This window comes from Physeter macrocephalus, chromosome 20 (genome assembly GCF_002837175.3).
Source record: "Physeter macrocephalus isolate SW-GA chromosome 20, ASM283717v5, whole genome shotgun sequence".
Lineage (NCBI taxonomy): Eukaryota > Metazoa > Chordata > Mammalia > Artiodactyla > Physeteridae > Physeter > Physeter macrocephalus.
This window is the reverse complement of record NC_041233.1, coordinates 109,130,388-109,148,616: the sequence shown is the minus strand read 5'-3', so window position 1 is coordinate 109,148,616 and position 18,229 is coordinate 109,130,388. Positions and strand designations below refer to the sequence as shown.

General features: G+C 40.2%; 1 protein-coding gene across 5 annotated transcripts; it reads right to left on the bottom strand.

Moving 5' to 3' along the window:
* Positions 1-4,212: 4,212 nt before the first annotated feature.
* Positions 4,213-18,004, bottom strand: ZNF596 (zinc finger protein 596). 5 transcript variants are annotated; one of them, XM_024115793.3, is made up of 9 exons: positions 17,909-18,003; positions 15,682-15,809; positions 11,039-11,268; positions 10,310-10,328; positions 9,649-9,731; positions 7,966-8,092; positions 7,155-7,250; positions 6,207-6,298; positions 4,213-5,732 (listed from the first exon to the last, which is right to left on the bottom strand). In XM_024115793.3, exons 5-9 carry the CDS (start codon positions 9,658-9,660, stop codon positions 4,467-4,469), a joined length of 1,593 nt encoding a protein of 530 aa, XP_023971561.1. In that variant the 5' UTR covers positions 9,661-9,731; positions 10,310-10,328; positions 11,039-11,268; positions 15,682-15,809; positions 17,909-18,003; the 3' UTR covers positions 4,213-4,466. The 5 variants fall into 5 exon arrangements, with proteins under 5 accessions (XP_023971561.1, XP_023971559.1, XP_023971563.1 ...); XM_024115791.3 differs by lacking the exon at positions 10,310-10,328 and adding an exon at positions 10,202-10,282; XM_024115795.3 differs by lacking the exon at positions 10,310-10,328 and having other exon boundaries at positions 4,213-5,729; positions 9,649-10,282; positions 17,909-18,004.
* Positions 18,005-18,229: the final 225 nt, after the last annotated feature.

The following is an 18,229-nucleotide window of genomic DNA, read 5'->3' as shown; positions in this document are numbered from 1 at the left end:
CCCTTCGCCTCCCATCACCCATCCTGGCCCTCAACGCAGCCCCAGGATGCCACGCCCTCCCTGGCCCTGGGATTCTGCAGACCTCAGTCCTTGGGAGAGGACTAACCTCCTCATCCTTGTTTTCATGGAGCTGGGCCCTCTACCGCCACAGGTCTCCCCTTCGTGGTCACTGCCTCTGGGAAGCCCCTGTCGACTGAAAAAAAAAATGCACGAGGTGAGAGTTGTGAGCTGTGTTATTTGGGGCAAAATTAGGACAATAGCCCGGGAGACAGCACTTCATATAGCTCTGAGAAACCGCTCCAGAGAAGTAGGGGAAGGTCAGTGTTATAAAGGATTGCAGTGAAGGTGGTATGTGCAGTCAAGCACACCTTCTGGCAGAGGCCTGCTGCTCATCACGAGGAGCAGAACAGCTAACCATCTGAAGATCTGTTCTGCCAGTTTTCCCCAGAACACAGAGTGCCTCCTTCCTCATCTCCATCCTGATCTCCTTTCAGGGGGGTGTTGAAGGTCAGCAGCTGTAGCGGTCTGTGACTTAGTCCTTATAGAGGCAGATGACATGTGCCGATTTTTAGTTGGCACCCCTGAGCCCTGGCTAGGAAAGGTGACTGGCCCTGTCTTGTAACACCCGTGTCCTCTGTCCCAGATCCCATCCCACTGGTGGTACCTGCCAGGGTTTGTTTACATTCCTGATGTGAACTCTTCTTGCACAGGTGGCATCTTTATTCCATCCTTGTGAATGTGGAGGTGAAGGGCAGGGTAGGGGGAAGGGGGAAGAGAGAAAAAGGGAGAACCAGGGAGACAGAGTGAGTCAGGGAGGGAGAAAATGAGAGGGTAACATAGAAGATGGAGGAACAGGTTGGTCCGATGGACTTTCTAGATATGAGAAGAGTCAGATGGTGACCTGGGCAAGAAGCAGTGTGTTAAATGAAAACAGACAAAAAGGGTATCAGCAGAGAGATGGAGTAGGACAGAATAGGAAGAGAGTAAAAGAATGATAGATCTCAAATTCATTACAGTATTTTAAAATTTATTTCTCTTAAATTTATTGTGTCACTTTCAGATTATATGTCAATCATTTTCCACTCTTTATTGTATGCTGAAAATATTCTTTTGAGCTTACTAAATAATATTATTCTATTTCAATATGCACTTGGTAAGCATATCGACAAAACTTTTTTTGTATTAACAGTCAAAATCTTGTTTAACCAGTTTGTCTAATAATAATTTTCATCAATTCCCTTATGCGATCTTTTAACTTAGTGGTCTGTAAACTAAAGTTTCCCACTAAGTCTATAAGCTCCCTTTATCCTTTCTTTGTAAATGTTCAAGGACTGACTGAATTGTACCTGAATTTTGTTCTAACAAGGCCCATCTGTTCAGGATGAATACGCTGCATAGAGGTGTTTACATAGCTGGCTTTCCTTCATGATTTCCAGTGATGGTAATTTGTTCTTAATTGTATATTTTCTGATAGTTTAATGTAATGTTCTAGAAAAGAGATGTTAAATACTTGAGATAATTATGATTAAAACCATAGAAGTTACTCTCATTTGAGAGTATGAAATACGGTCTATAGTCTTTAGATGTAGGAGTGATAAAGTAAACCTTGCCCTGTTCCCTTCAGGCTACATTATTCCTCTGAGGCTAGTGGTTTCTACATTCTACTGGCTTCTCCCACTGACTTCCTTGCCTGTCCAACACATGCACAGAGTTCCCGGTCAGTTGGGTAGGGGAGGACCAAGATTTTTAAAACTAAGCATAGAACATAAATCTCTCTCCCATTTGGAGGGGACACTTGGCTATGTGAACTGAGCTTGGAGAATGAAAAGAAGAATGCTATAGGGGATGAAGGAGCTAGGAATGGGTGGGACACTGGGAAGCTTAGAATTAGGATAAGTGAAAATCTTTGCCCATCCTTTCCTGGAAATCCTATGTTCATCAGGTACTAGAAGTGTCTTCGATGTCTCCAACTTCAAGGGTAGGTCAGTCCCTCCCACACACCCAACTGCTGCCAAGTAATATGTGGGTTTCATCAGGATAGGAGGACTTTCTGAAGGACAGAAAAACCAAACTGCAGGCTCTACGTAGTTTACTGACCCTGAATTCCCAGTGTTTTAGTGGACAGCAGATGACTGTCATATCCACAAGTGAATTCCTCCTTATCTGTATGGTTGTGTCACAGGAAGGCGGTATGCTGAAAGGCATATTTTCAAACACCCAGGAGCAACTTAGATCTTGTCTTAGAAAGCTCACTTGAAATGAGGAGTCAGGAATGCTTCTTAGGAATCATCCTCTCTGTTGGTTGTTACCTTCTCTTCCTAAAACACTTTTTTTTTCTCCAGGACCTAATCTCTAACTCTCATGTATCTTACCAACACATTTGCCCACAGTCACTCATGGCCTTCCCTGAGCCCTCTTCCATCTCAGGATAGATTCCATCTTACCATGACTTGTGAACTGGCTCCATTTGGGGGATAATCATGGGAAGGACTTCACACTCAGATGTGACCTGAATGGGGAATGAGCACTATAGTTTAAATGAGATAGCACAGCAGGGGTCACATCTGGATGCACTGTCAATTCTCTATGGATAAGGTATTAAAGGAAGTGCACAGAAAACTTTTTATTAATCTGCAGGAATAGCTGGAAAACAAGATTGATAATGGAAAACTTGATCTACCTAAATTTATAATACATCCCACCCTTAACAAAGTGAATCAGTGTGAATTTGGCCGCAAAATATTGTTTAGAATAAAATGGAGAATTCAGAAACTGGTAACAGTGAAAATTAAGACTGCATTTTATCCACATGATGGGGTGTGTTTTATTCCCTGCTTTTTAAAAATTCAATCAACCTAAATGTCTAAAATAGCTCACACTACATCTATCCTAAGGAGACCTTGATGTTCCTGGATTTGTAAAGAATTTTTTTGTGGCTGTTTCTGAGCATAATGACTTATCTGCAGATGTCAGTGTTCCCCTGTTTGGGCAAGTTGGAGTTTGGTTGCTGGTTCAAGTTATGGTGCATTGATATTTTGACAGATTTTGGCAAACTACCCCCTACCTAAAACTGCAGTGATATCCTCACCCACAACCAGAATGTGGGCTTTTCACTCAGCTTTAAATAGGACTTGATACTACATTATTTTTTATGTATGTGGAAAAATAAGTATTGTTTGTCTCTTTCCACATCACTGATTACTGAATACAATTTATCAATGCATTTTATTTCATAGACATGTACATGTAAGTTAAGTTTCTTACTTGGCCAATTTTTCATGTAATTTTACATACTGTTTTATATTCTGTAGTTTTATTGTGCACACACAGACTTATACATGTACACGTGCCTGCACTTTGATCCATTTTAGTTATAATTTTTATATGATAAAATATAAATCTTTCCTTCATGTTGTCTCTTTTTATTTTGGAAGACCTCCTCTATTCCATCGTTATAAAATATTTTGTGCAGTTAGTCTTGGTATTATATTGTATAACATATTTACAAATGTTACATCCTCTTCATGAACTCAGTTTTTGAATTAGTCCATTTTGTCTGATAAAAGTGTAGCTAGCTCTGCTCTTATGATTTCCATTTATGTGGAATGTTTTCCCATCCCTTCACTTTGAGTCCATATGTATCCCCCAGAAAAACATGGGATAAATGAATTATAAGCATTTGTTCTCAGTTTTGCCACCTGTGAAACACGGATATTAGTCACGTTCAAATGAGTACCAAGAACCAGCCCTTCTGTTACCCTGGCAGCAGAGAAGCTCCAACTTTTTCTCTCTTAGCCTTCTGTATTTGTATATGGGAGGGGCTGGGACTCATGGGTATCATTCCCAGTTGGTGATTTGTGGATTCATAGCTGTTGTGACAGGGGAATATGGGCAAGATCAGATTATCTTGGCTGCTTTCTGGGTGTTTTATGCATCACTAGGAGGGGCAGTACTTTGTCATTACATGAATAAGTGTAAATATATTAGGTATTCCAGAAATGGGATATTCCAAATGTCTTCAGTCTCCTTCATGTACTAATTTATTCCCACTTATTTCTTTTTTTAGCAGTTACCTGACACTGAATATTCTCATGAATGCTAAGGGTGGTGCTAAGTTAAATGAGAGTGCACAGTGATTACAGGTCTAGAATTTCTCTCTTGTGCAGTTTACTTATTTATTTAAAGGATAATTTATAACTCAAGGCATTTCCACACTGATTTACAGACATAGAATTTCTCTGACATGTGATTTATCCATTTAGTTTAACAGTTACAGCTGAGGATGAAGATTCTCCCACATTCATTCCATTTGCAGTTTCAGTTCTCCCACCTGAGTCCACTGCTAAATATTTTGTTACATAGGTGACATACATATGGATTCTCTCCACTTTGAATTAACTTTAGTTGAGTGGAGTAATAAGGACAAATAAAGGCTCTTATACACTGAATATAAACATAGTATTTCTTCACTGTGTGAGTCCACAATAGTGTTTATACTTTGAAGCTATGGGTGGTGAATCTTCCACATTTACTACCTTTACAGCATGAGTTCTCTCGTGTTGTCTAAGGTTAAAATATTTACTGAAGGCTTTCCCACATAGATAACATTTATGCGGTTTCTCTCCAGTGTGAATTCTCTTATGCAATCTAAAGTTATAACTTCTATTGAAGGCTTTACCACATATATTGCATTCATATGGTTTCTCACCAGTGTGAGTTCTTTCATGTCGTCTAAGGACAGAAGAGTGATTGAACGCTTTCCCACATAGGTGACATTCATATGGTTTTTCTCCAGTGTGAGTTCTCTCATGTCGCTTAAGGACAGAGGAATCAGTGAAGGCTTTCCAACACAGATGACATTCATATGGTTTTTCTCCAGTGTGAGTTCTCTCATGTCGTCTAAGGACAGAAGACTCAGTGAAGGCTTTTCCACATAGATGACATTCATATGGTTTCTCTCCAGTGTGAGTTCGCTCATGTTTTCTAAGGTGAGAACAATGAGTGAAGGCCTTCCCACATAGATGACATTCATATGGTTTCTCTCCATTGTGAGTTCTCTCATGTTGTCTAAGGTATGAAGTTTTACTGAATGTCTTCCCACACAGATGGCATCCATATGGTTTCTCTCCAAAGTGAGTTCTCTCATGTTTTCTAAGGTCAGAACAATGAGTGAAGGCTTTCCCACACAGATGACATTCATTTGGTTTCTCTCTAGTGTGAATCATCTCATGTCGCCTAAGGTTATAACTTTTACTGAAGGCTTTCCCACACAGATGACATCCATATAATTTCTCTCCAGTGTGAATTCTTTCATGTTTTCTAAGGTCAGAACAATGAGTAAAGGATTTCCCACACAGATGACATCCATGTGGTTTCAATCCAGTGTGAATCATCTCATGTCGTCTAAGGTTAGAACTTTTACTGAAGGCTTTCCTACATACATGACATTCAAATGTTTTCTCTCCAGTTTGAGTATTATTGTGCTGCCTAAGGGCAGAACTTTGAATAAAGGCATTCGTACGTTGATGACATTCATATGATTTACTTCTAGCATGAATTTGCTTATGTATATTAAAGGATGACAAGTAACTGATGGCTTTTCCAAAATCTTGGCTGATAAAGGGTTTCTTTCCCACTTGAGGTATCACATATTGAGTCAATGTTAAGATTTCAGTAAATTTTTCTCTGAAATCATTGCATTCCAAAGGATCCTCTTGACTGTGAGATCTCTGCTTTTTGAAAGGAAATGAGAGACTGTTACAGGTTTGCCCACATTTATTCATTCCTTCATTCATTCCTCTACATATAAATTCTAGAGTAATCATTCAGTGACAGACTCCAGTTAAAAGTGTCCCTATGTTATTTACATAAACATGGGATATTACTCTCTTGCAAGCATAGATTTTATCTTTTGTAGTAACCCAACTGCAAAGACATCTGTTTATACAGATGTTAAAGACATTATTATGTTTCAGTGATTAGGAATATAAGCCATGATTATATAATTGTCTGTTTATATAAGACCTCAAGTTATGGTTTTGACTACAGGTTAATGTTTCTTCCCTAAAACCAAACTAACTAAAATTTTCTCCTGTGGGAACCCATGATCCCAACTTTAATTAAATCAGGTAAGTGTGCCAAATTCCCAACTTATTCAATTCCTAGGTCTTCATTTGGAAGAACACGTTTACACCCGTGAAGCTTACCATTGCACTGATTACAGATGTGTCCTTCTTGTAGATATGTTGCATGGATATCATTTCTTGTTTTCTCGGATCATCTTCTCTACCTGAAATGACTGGAAAAAAATAAATCTCTATAGTGGTATTAGGAATTAAAATGGTGAAGAGACCCAGTGCCCATTTGTGTATATTTCAAATACTGACACGCAGATGGCAAAGAATGTCAAATTAAGGAATAGTCTGAAGAGAAAAAAACGAAAGAACATCAAATTAAGGAATATTCTAAAGAGAAGAAACACAATATAGGACTGTAACAATTGTCATTCTCTGGACTGAAATATGAGAAAAATAAAATGAAGATGGTGGGGACTTCCCTGGTGGTCCAGTGGTTAAGAATCTGCCTTCCAACGCAGGGGATGCAGGTTTGATCCCTGGTCGGGGAACTAAGATCTCACATGCCACAGGGCAACTAAGCCTGTATGCCACAACTACTGAGCCCATGCACTCTAGAGCCCATACCACAACTAGAGAGCCTGGGAGCCACAACTACTGAGCCCACATGCCACAACTCGAGCCCAGATGCCACAATGAAGACCCGGGGCAGCCAATAAATAAACAAACAAACACTTAAGAGGAAGAAAAAAAAAAGAAGATGGCAAGTTGAGGAGGAAAAGAGAAGATCCTATTCATAGAACAGGACCATGAAAAGGGACTTTCTGTGAATGTTTATTAACTCCAGTAAGTATATATATTTCACCTTGCCTAAAGCCAAAGACAAAGGCAGAAAGACACATGAATAGAAAATTGATACCTGCAAGGTATGACATCATCTGAAAAATTTTTCTCCTATGATATTGTCTAAATTTAAAAAATATCACTAAACTTAGATATCTTCATGTGATATTTCTTAGGGCCTATTCACTCACTGACCAGGCTCCTCCTCCTATTGAAGCACAGCTTCTTGGATCTCACCTGGACTCTGGCCTTGCAGAAAACCTAACCCTCCTCTTGAAAGTTGCTCTCCTTGCTCCAAATGGGAAATCACATCTGATTTGTCGAGCTGATTGCCTGTTTGTAGGAGAAAGATATGTGGATTTTGAGTTCTGTGCTCATAACAGTGCATCAGTACAGGGCAGACTAATGAGGAAGAATAAAATAACCTCTGAGGGTCAGCACAGAGAAGAGTACGTTGAAAACAACATGTATACTCTTTGACCAGCAAAATGATAGCTCTTGAACTTGTTCCCAAGGACATTAAGAACCTATCACAGCTAATACCCATGCCCAAGTTCAAAGACAGACTGGAATCTGCAATATTTTCATTCTACGGTGTTTTAATATTATATCCAAAAAGAATCCAAAAAATACAGCCTCCAAAAACAATCCAATAAATACAACTTCCAATAAATACACCACAAAAATCTAAGTTCTATGTGGAAAACAATATATCTGTTATTTTTAACACTGTGATCTGATCAAACCAGTCCTTGCTGTAAAATACATTTAAAAAAATCAATACATTTACTCACCCATACAAAAATAGTTCCCACCACTGTTTGAGCATCAGAGATTGAGTAGCAAGAAAGACACAAAATTATGTCAGGAAGATTACACTGTAGTGGGACTGACAAACTAAATGTAAGTAAGAAGTAAAGAAAACTGTGATAAGGTAGTTGTGAGAGTTATGAAAGGATCAAGACAGAGTTTGGAGTAAGAAATGGGAAAGTTTCTGCATACTTGTTGAATGAATGAATACATACATAATAAAGAGTAAGAGACTCACCAACTGAGACCAGATGACTGATGTTCTCTAGCATCACATCTCTGAATAGTTTCCTCTGGGATGTGTCCAGTAGGGCCCACTCTTCCTGGGTGAAGTCTACAGCTACATCCTTGAAGGTCACTGATTCCTAAAATATTATGGACATTGTTTCAGATAGGGCCATCTCTGCCAGGGGAGGATGGTAGAGGTGTCAAGCACTAAGGAGGTGGAGGTTGAGTGTACAGAAATCTCAAACAGTATTTTGGGTCCAGTCACATCATTCTCAGTGTTGACATGATCATCTGACTTTCGGATATACCTACAGAGACATACACACTCTAGATACATAAAACTTCATTATAAAGAGATAACACATGATGTGTGGTGTAATATACCCTGGAGATTTCCCAATAAATTTGTAATTACGACTTCCAGATCATGATTATAACATTTCCACTTGAAAACTTATATCGAAAACAGTCTTCTCAACCAATTTCAAGTAAATCTTTTAAAGACTTCTCACAAGGGATGAAGTATCCATGATATGCCACTTTTAAAGCACAACTATGGTGGGATTTCCCTGGTGGCACAGTGGTTAAGAATCTGCCTGCCAATACAGGGGACACGGGTTTGATTCCTGGTCTGGGAAGATCCCACATGCTGCGGAGCAACCAAGCCTGTGCGCCACAACTACTGAGCCTGTGCTCTAGAGCCTGCGTGCCACAACTACTGAGCCTGCATGCCACAACTACTGAAGCCTGCGCGCCTAGAACACATGCTCTACAACAAGAGTAGCCACTGCAACGAGAAGCCCGCGCACCACAATGAAGAGTAGCCTCCGCTCGCCGCAACTAGAGAAAGCCCATGTGCAGCAACGAAGATCCAACACAGCCAAAAATATATTAAAAAAAAAAAAAGCATGGCCATGGTTAGATTATTCCCCTTATGGTCTCAGTTTCTTCATCAGTGAAATGGTTTAATAATCTGTTAATGAGTTCTGAAAGATCTAATGAGCTAATGCGTAAAGTACTAACTATCTAGCAAATATTTCTTAAATATAACTTTTAGGTTTATTATTCATGAAATGGCAGAGAATACTGAAGCAACATCCAGGATTCTGCACAACTGACTAGAATACATACAGGTCTTGGGATCAGCAGGTGTAGGCTTTTATCTCTACAAAACTGAGGTGTTCATTATAAAGGATACATGATTCAGCAGCTCAAGCCAGAGGCTCTGAGACTACCCCCAGGACCTGTAACACTGGATTGACTGACCTCACCTGTGGAAACATCTGCCTCTATTGGTTTGTAATGTTTTCCTCCTCACTCATCTTCATCACCAGTATTCACTTCAATTCTAAGCTCATTACAGTTAATAAAGTGGTTAATGACTAATTTTTTTTTTTTTTTGCCAACTAGGCCAAGGTCTAGATGAGAAAAAGAAAACCTCTCTCATCTCTTCCATGAATACACAGCATTAATAGAGACTAGAATATCTTAGTGTGATGTTGGAAAGGAGTTACCACTTGATGAGTCCTTGATCCAACATGACCATTCCAGAATTCTGGGGAAACTTAACTGAAGCTCAGATCCTTGAAAAATCTCTCGAGTGTGCTTAGAACATGTGTGCCTGTAGGAGAAATATGTCCATATACTGAAAATAGAGATGCAATTTCAGTAGAAAGAGTAATTTCCTACTTACCTGTGATTCCATTGTAACTAGCTCAGCTGCCAGCTGACTTCTGGGTTTTCACTTACACACAGTCCAAGCAACAGGAGGCAAAGCTGAGGAAGAAGAAAAAAGTCATGAGACTCTAGCTGTTCACAACCTCCATATTCACTTATCATGAAGCCCCAACGCTTCACCTGGAAGTAGCCCCCTGGACAACCAAAAGAAACATGCAATGTGCTCTAAGAGAAATAGGGCTAGAGCTCTCCTCTACCAGGATCAAACGCAAGAAGGCTATGACTATTGTTGCTAGTAAAGAAGATATAAATACCTTCAATTTAGAGAGCAGAATGTGAAAAACCGTTGAGTTTTGTATGCTAATTAACCCCTGGTGTTCAGAACTGTCCATTCCCCTCCGAATTACGAAACATAGGGATCCCTGATTCATGTCACATGTGTCCTCACCTCTAGTAACCACTGTGGAACTTCTCAGGTTGAATCATTCTTACTCTGTGCACTAGCAGTTTCTCCAGCTCCGTTCCAGCCCTCTGGTGCCTCAATCCATCCCTACTTTTTCCCTTCTTACCTTTACAATCAAACTAAAAGATGAAGGTGCAGTTACCGAATCCTCATATCCCAGTCACCACTTGACTTATACCGATAATATCTGCATAAATAAATCCAACGTACGTACCTCAGGCTTTTACCTAGAGCTTAACAAAAAGTATATAACATGACCTCTTTTTGGGAACATACTTTTTCCTAGGTTTCTCTAACATCTCAGTCTACAGTCTTCAAAGGAATCTTGTCATTCTAACTCCTTATCACTTGCCAAGAACTTCTCAAACAATATTGTTGGAAGAGCTCAAGACTCCATCCTACTCCTTCATCCTTCTCTACTTATGTACACTGCCTAGGTATGACCACATATTTATTCAATTGCTTCAATTTCTTCCATTACTTTTTCTAAATTGAAAGTGACAAAACTCATATCTGAATTCCATTTCTGAGTTCGCTTTTTTTTTTTTTTTTTTTTGAAACTAACATACACTAGAAAGGAAATAGATCTCAGGACATTATCTCCCACTTTCCCCAAATATTACTCTTTATCTAGCCTCTAAACTTTTCAGTGTCTCCAGCAGACATCCAAGGGTTGACATTTTATATGCTCTCTCAGAACATCACAAATACAATTTAGCATTGCTATTACTTCTACACTGTTCACTATTATCCTTCATTTCTACTCAAATCCACAAGCACAATTTCCTACCCCATACTTATTTCCTTCAATCTGTTTGAATGTCAATTCCTCAGAGATTCTGTCACTGAATTCCTACCAAAATGAACACTTCTCTTCACAAAAAATCATTTACAAAATAAAGGAGGGCTATCCCTCCTGGTGAAAATGATCTCCAGTACTCACCACCCAAACAGATGGAAAATCCAGTGAAACCAAATATTTATCAAGGATGCTGACACAACATTCCAGAGTTCAGAGCTTCTTTCTCTTTCCAGAAAATGCATTATTTTGATGGTGAACTCTCTTTTAATGCAGTTGGCAACCTCATCAGTGTTGTAATCCAAAGGACAAATCTGATTAACTTGGGTCCCAATCAAGATAAATGTATCAAGAAATGCCTCTTTAGGTAAACCCTGTAGATGAAATTAGGACAACAAATTATATCCTTTAATTCTGCTTCTTCTAAAAGTCTCAAAAGCAAACTTCATGCCTTTTCTCAGAGACTTCAGGGTTTTATGGATTTTGGTTGTTCTGGGCAGTACTGAGAATCTGCAGCCAAGAGACCCCTTCCTGCTCTTTATTTTTATTTGTAGGAGGATTTGTAATCTACCAACATTTTCTCAGGCTGTGGACATAAGTGTGACTCTACAGAAGTGTAAGTGTTTGTGCTGAATAAATATCTACAGAAGGAAAATATCTTTTGTTTTTGCTACCAAGTGAGAAAAAGCTCATCCAGTGTTAGGTCTCTTCAAGTCAGATCTAGCTCATGTCCTAAAAACTGCAAAACCCTACAATCCTCAAAATATTAAGGATTTCCAGAATAAATGATCAGTTTCAGGACTGATTTAATTGTAGACAGAATTTAATTTTTTTTTATTGAGGTAAAATACACATAACATTTACCATCTTAGTCATTTTTAAGTGTATAGTTCAGTGGTGTTAAATACATTCATAATATTGTGCAACCATCACTGCCATCCATCTCCAACACTCTCTTCATCTTGTAAAACTGAAACCCTGTACCCATTAAACAACTACTCCCTATTCCCCCGCTCCTCCCAATGCCTAGAAACCACCATTCTACTTTCTGTCTCTAAATAGGATTTGTTTTGGGGGGTGGGGCTGTGCTGTGGGGCTTGCGGGATCTCAGTTCCCCGACCAGGGATTGAACCTGGGCCATGGCTGTGAGAGCCTGAATCCAAACCACTAGACCACCAGGGGATTCCCATCTAAGTAGCATATTTTAAAAAACTGATATTAAAAAGGAAATTAAACATTTAAAAATCTTAAGACATTACTTTATAGAAGGATATTATTTTTGAAGGAAAATCAAGCAATATATTTTCATTTTAGGTATAGGCATAAGAAATACTTGATCCCATAAGAAATTCTTTGTAATTTTCTTTTTTAAAATTATACTCTTCTGACAGTAAAAAAAGGATTTAGTATGTATTACTTTTTATCAATTATTTGATTTTCATGTATTTCTGAGATGGTCTATGTCTTTTCAGCCCATTTACTGCAACATATTTGAGGCAAGTGATGATCTCCTTTTGCCATAAATGAATATGTTTCATGTCAATTCAGAGCCAAGACTGTAGCAGGGAGTGAAATCATTCTGATGAATAAAGCAGAGAGATCATTTGTCCTTATGGAGTTAAAATACTAGCTTAGAAGAGATTAAAGAAATAATGAAAAAAAAAACAAAAAAATAATGACAAGGATACTCTGTGAACATATACTAAAGTGTTTCATTTGTGGAGGTGGGGAAGCTGTCTAGAAATGCACACATTATTTATGACACCTTAAAAATTCAGTTGGGCAAAAAGTCCGAGGCAGTTTTGCAGAGATGGAAATAGGTTCAGAAGTTTGTTTTTTCTTTCTGATTTAGGAACAAATATAAAATCATGGACACATCACAGAATGTGCTGTACCCCAGGAAATGAGAACACATTGGAAGGCAGTTGAGTGACAGGAAGACCTGGAGAGGGTGTCAGGCAAGTAGATTTCAGGGCCCAAAGGCCACTGTAATTGGAGTGGTCCTTCTTCTAAAGCTAATGGGAATTCACTGGAGAACGGAAAGCAAGAAAGTGACAGGAAGACTTGTGTTTGTAAATGAGCCTTTTGTTGAAGAATGGAGTTAAGTAATTCAGGAAGGTTTAATGAGTTTTAAGAATTGGATGATGGTTGTCTGGCACAGGGTGTGGGTAGTGAAATTATGGTGGGGGAGGTGGAAGGATATGAGAGAAAAAGAAAAGGAAACATAAATAAAACAATTTTTTGTTGTTTCTCAGATACTGTTGGGCACCGATTACAAGTCAGACTTATTTTCTCCCCTTAATGCATTTACAATTTAATAAACATAAATATTAAGTTACAATACGGTGTTACTATATAAACCTAAAGACAGGTTAGCAGAGAACTAAACTTATTTGGTTGGGCACAGGATAAAGACGGCCTGTCTGAGGTCTGTCTAATTTATTCAAAAATTATCAGAAGGAAATAGAAGTAGGAAGTATCCTAGAAATCAGTGCACTGGGTGCTTGAATCAGAACCAAGAAAAGAGGAAAGGAGAGGAAATTCAAAAATAGCATCAAAGAGCTGAAACTGTATTGATTCTCAGAAGATATGATTTCAAACAAAAAAAAATTGGGGAATCCATTTTAACTATCATACCTAATATTTTTTAAAGAGAACAAATCCAATCTTAATATACTGAAATCAATATTTCCTGTTTAGTAACAATAATTTAAAAACTAAGTAAACACACAAAAGCCAGTCTCTATGTACAACAGAAAAATATTATGACTCTCACTTGAAATAAATTTGCAAACCCACGTAAAGAAATTTTAAAACTTTTTGAGGACATAAATTCGACATGAATAAAGCCTGCCAAACCAAATTCTTAGACTAGAGGACGTGGTGACAAAAAAAGTCTCAGTGACTGCAGAAATTTGGTGCAACTCAAATTTAAAAGTCATATGCAGAATCTAAAAGAGAATGTATATATGTATATGTATAACTGAACCACTTTGCTGTACATCTGAAACACAACACTGTAAATCAAGTATACCCCACCCCCAAAGTCATATGTGATTATTTCACATAAAAAATGAGAATTATCCTAAAAGTCAATTTTGTCTCAATTTTGATTTGGGATGAGGAGGATATAGCCAAAACAATTGTGAAAAGGGAAAAAAAAAAAAGAGACAGGTCAAATTACATCTGAACCTATATTATGTGAAACTTTAAAATAATTCAAATTAAATAGTTGAAACAAACAATATATTATGACTAAATGAACATCATATTTTATACCATGAAATAGGTGACACCTTACAAAGGAAAGAAAAAAAAGCAAAGGCCATGAAGGAAGGATTTTGGTTTCACTTCAATGTATCAGACCAAAGTGCGCACATATGTGTGTGTGTATAATTAAACTATAAACTATAAAATATAAGCAGAAAAATAAGTAGAAAAATTCATTTTACATATACATGTCTATAAAGAGCAACTATCATTCAGTCTCTTAATTAGTAAAATGGAAATTAAAAACAGTTGTCATTTTATCCAAATCTACAACCATATATATATATAAAAAAAAATATATATATATATATAAAATGAGGGGCTTCCCTGGTGGCGCAGTGGTTAAGAATCCGCCTGCCAATGCAGGGGACACGGGTTCGAGCCCTGGTCCGGGAAGATCCCACATGCTGCGGAGCAACTAAGCCCGTGCGCCACAACTACTGAGCCTGCGTCTAGAGCCCACGAGCCACAACTACTGAGCCTGCGTGCCGCAACTCCTGAAGCCTGTGCTCCTAGAGCCTGTGCTCCACAACAAGAGAAGCCACTGCAATGAGAAGCCCGCGCACTGCAACGAAGAGTAGCCCCCGCTTGCCGCAACTAGAGAAAGCCCGCGCACAACAACGAAGACCCAACGCAGCTAAAAATAAATTAATTAATTAATTTAAAATGAATCCTGGTTAAAGTATGGGGGAAACCTCAGGAGTTGATGATGGATGAGGATTTCTTTACAGTTGTGTATTATGTGTGTATGGGGAATCGTGCCAGAATCTATTACAAAATGAAACGTATCATCTCTTGGCCCAGCAGTGAAACCCCAACATACCCAAAGAGGAACCCTCAAATATCTGTAGAAAAGTCAATTCTTTACAAATCCATGAACACCAAGGTCTCCCTGGGACGGATGTGATGTGAACAGTGTTAAAATCCTCTTACTGTTAGACATTTGGGTTGATTCTATTTTTAAACAATTACAGAATAAAATATACTACATGATGTGGATGAAATGCCACCTTAATTTGTCATGGCTAAGTTTCTAATCTCTCCCTTTTATTGCAAATCATTAATATTTTGAGGCCAAATACACAGATTCACTTTGTTAAGCTTCAAGTGTATTACAAAATCAGGTAGAACAAATTTCCCCTTCTCCATGATTTTTTAGTTATTCCTGACATTAATTCAGTACTAATGTGTGCAGTTTCTTTAATCTTGGTCTATGGTACATCCAGATCTGGTCACTATGCAATCCCTACTGGCAAATCTTACTGACACTATGGTGCCCAGTCCTTGTCTCTAATCAATGTCTGGGCATGCAGCATTTCTCATGATGATCCCCCAAATGGAGCCACTTCACAAGTTCCATGTCACTGGTTGACAGTGAGATAGAATTGGTCTGGAGATAGGAGAGGCCATCAGTGAGTGAGGAAATGTGTTAGGCAGGATATCTGACGGTCAGATTTTAGCACGTCCTAAAAACAGCATTTCAGGAAGGAGAGGACAGACAATCAACATAATTTTACCTTTTCCAGATAAAGATTTATTCCTGATTCCTCATCTTCTTCCTCCTCTGAGTGTCTCTCTCAGGCAAGAAGTCACTCCTGAGTGTTGAGAATGTGCCATTCAGGTCTTCAAATAACTTATCCCCTTCCTGGCCACAACCACATATGTAGGGAGAAATTCAACATTTGGAAAAAATAGTCCTCTGCTGTCCTATCAGGGAGCAGGGACGATAAACTCCTACATGGAGACCAACAGCTAAGTTTCTCTGCCCTTTACTCCATACACCCTTCTATCCTGTAAAGCCCACACATCACATGGCAGATATGGGAATGTGAGTTGGTGTGACCCTCCCTTTCAAGTCACCATCCTCACAGTGTCTTCTAGTACCTGCTGAGCACAGGATCCCCAAGTAAGGATGGGCAGAGGTCTCCTTTCTCCTATTCATGAGCTTCCCAGGCTCTCTTCCATTCCTTAACATCCAAACTGCATTGCCCTTTCTCCAAGCCCCCTTCCCAGAGCCAAGTGTCATCTCCTCATTGGAGAAATAACTTTGCTCTGTGCTTAGTTTAAAAAATCTTGGTCTTTCCCTACCAGCTGCCTTTGTACTATGTGTGTGTGTTTGGGGGCAGGAAGAGATGTGAACAGGAGAGAGTAACCATTACTGGCCTCACAGGCATGGGGTGGTCTGGACTGGATAGTGGCAAGGCTTACCATTCTCACCCCTGCCCCTAAAGATTCCAGATCATATTTAATTCTCCCAAGCAAGGGCAAGTTCTCTGTCATGTTTTTAATCGTACTGCTTAAAATCATTTAATTTCTCTTTTCCATAATAAATATCAAAATATACATTTCCATGAATATATCAAAAAATATTAAGAACACTTAATTATCGGCATGGAAAACACAAAAGTTCAGCTGTGGAAATAGCTCTGAATAATGTATTCTTCATGAACAAATAAGGTCTGCGAGAACAAAGTTCTAAAACCATCCAGCCTATCGTTCAATATTTGCAAAACAAACAAACAAAGGGAATTTGAAAAGAGCATATACTTAGTTGGAAACTAGCTCACAGACCAATAAATTAAAAAGTCACATACAGAAGAAAGGATGCTGTTGAATACTGGACTACCTGTTTAAACTACCTGGTTTTGACTTTTAAGACAAAAATCATCAATATCCCTACAAACTGCACTGAAAAATAGTGTAAAACTTCTTTACTAAGCACTAAAGAATACTTTTAGTATACAATAAAGACAGGAAAAGCACTGAGGCCTCATGATCTGAATCTGACACATTTAAAAAGAAATTTCAAAATTAAAAAAAACATCTAATTATTTGTAATCTATGCTTCTATTTTCCCCAACCGCTACTGTTGGTGAGATTCCCCTCATCTACTCTGTCCTTGGCCATCTCCCTCTTGATCTCCTTTTTGTCTATTTTCATGTACCATACTGCTTCTTGCCCAGGTCACTTTCTTTTTCACCTGTATTTTGTCTTTCCAATTCCATTGCACCCACCTACCTCCTTCCTCTATTTTACTTTTCAAGTTCTCACTCTCCTTTACTCCATCGGTCTCCTTGTTCTGTCTCATCCTCCCCCGCCCACTCGACATCCACAGGGGTGGAACAAAGATGCTGTGCCCAGAAGAGCACACTTTCCCGTGAGACATCAGGAATGTGGACACACGTTGGCCGGTATCGGCAGCGGACAGGATTTGGGACAGAAGGACACGGGGTGTCACTGGACAGGACTGATCCCCTGCCCCCAGCCCAGGGCTCTAGGGCCTTTCTGAGGCGGTGACCGCGAAGGGCAGCGAGCGGCAGGGCCCGGCCGCAGGAGGCCCAGGATGGGCAGTTGGTCTCGGGAGAACACTGGGGTCTGTGGAGTCCCAGGGCCGCGGGAGGGCGCGGCGTCCCGGGCTACCCTGAGGGGCCGAGAGGGGCGATGCGGGTCGCGAAGGGCGAGAGTCCACGTCGCGACTGGGGACCTGACACGGCGCGGGTCGGGCCGGGAGACGGTGAAGAGACGGAAGGCAAAAAGGCCTGACGGGAACGGCCTCGGAGCGCTTTTGACCGGAAACGGACGTGGACTCGGACCCGGCAGCCGAGCGCCCGGCATCCCGAGTCTCAGGGCGACGCGGGCCGGAGGAGCGAGAACGGGGACCCTCGGAACCTGCGTGTGAAGGACGCTGTCGAGAGGGGGCTGTGGAGCGCAGCTCCGATTCTCAGAGCCGAGGGGCTCACTCACCCGAGGGGACCTTCGCTCCCGAAATCCGCTTCCGCGTCGGCAGGAAATTACGCAAGCTGGGCGGGGCCTTAGGGGGAGGCGGGGTCAGAGTGGGACGGAGCCTCGGAAGGCCTCAGCCAGTGTGGCGTGCCCAGCGTGGGGCGTCTCCTGAGCCGATGGTGGGAACAGAGCAGCGTGTGGCGTCTCCTGAGGGGGTGGGAGGGGTGGGGGTGGTGTGGGTGGATGGAGCGGCATGGGCGTGGTGGAGCGGCATGGGCGTGGTGGAGCGGCATGGGCGTGGCCTGCGCGTGGGGCGGAGCAGTGTGGGGCGTGTCCTTAGCG

Bases quoted from the DNA above. Each gene is read 5' to 3' on its own strand.
- ZNF596 (XM_024115793.3), bottom strand. The intron at 7,251-7,965 runs GTGAGTCTCTTA...TCCTACAAACAG, and splicing joins CAGTCATCTGGTCTCAGTTG to GCAATCAGCTCGACAAATCA. The intron at 6,299-7,154 runs GTGAGATCCAAG...ATTTTTTTCCAG, and splicing joins TCTGCAAGGCCAGAGTCCAG to TCATTTCAGGTAGAGAAGAT.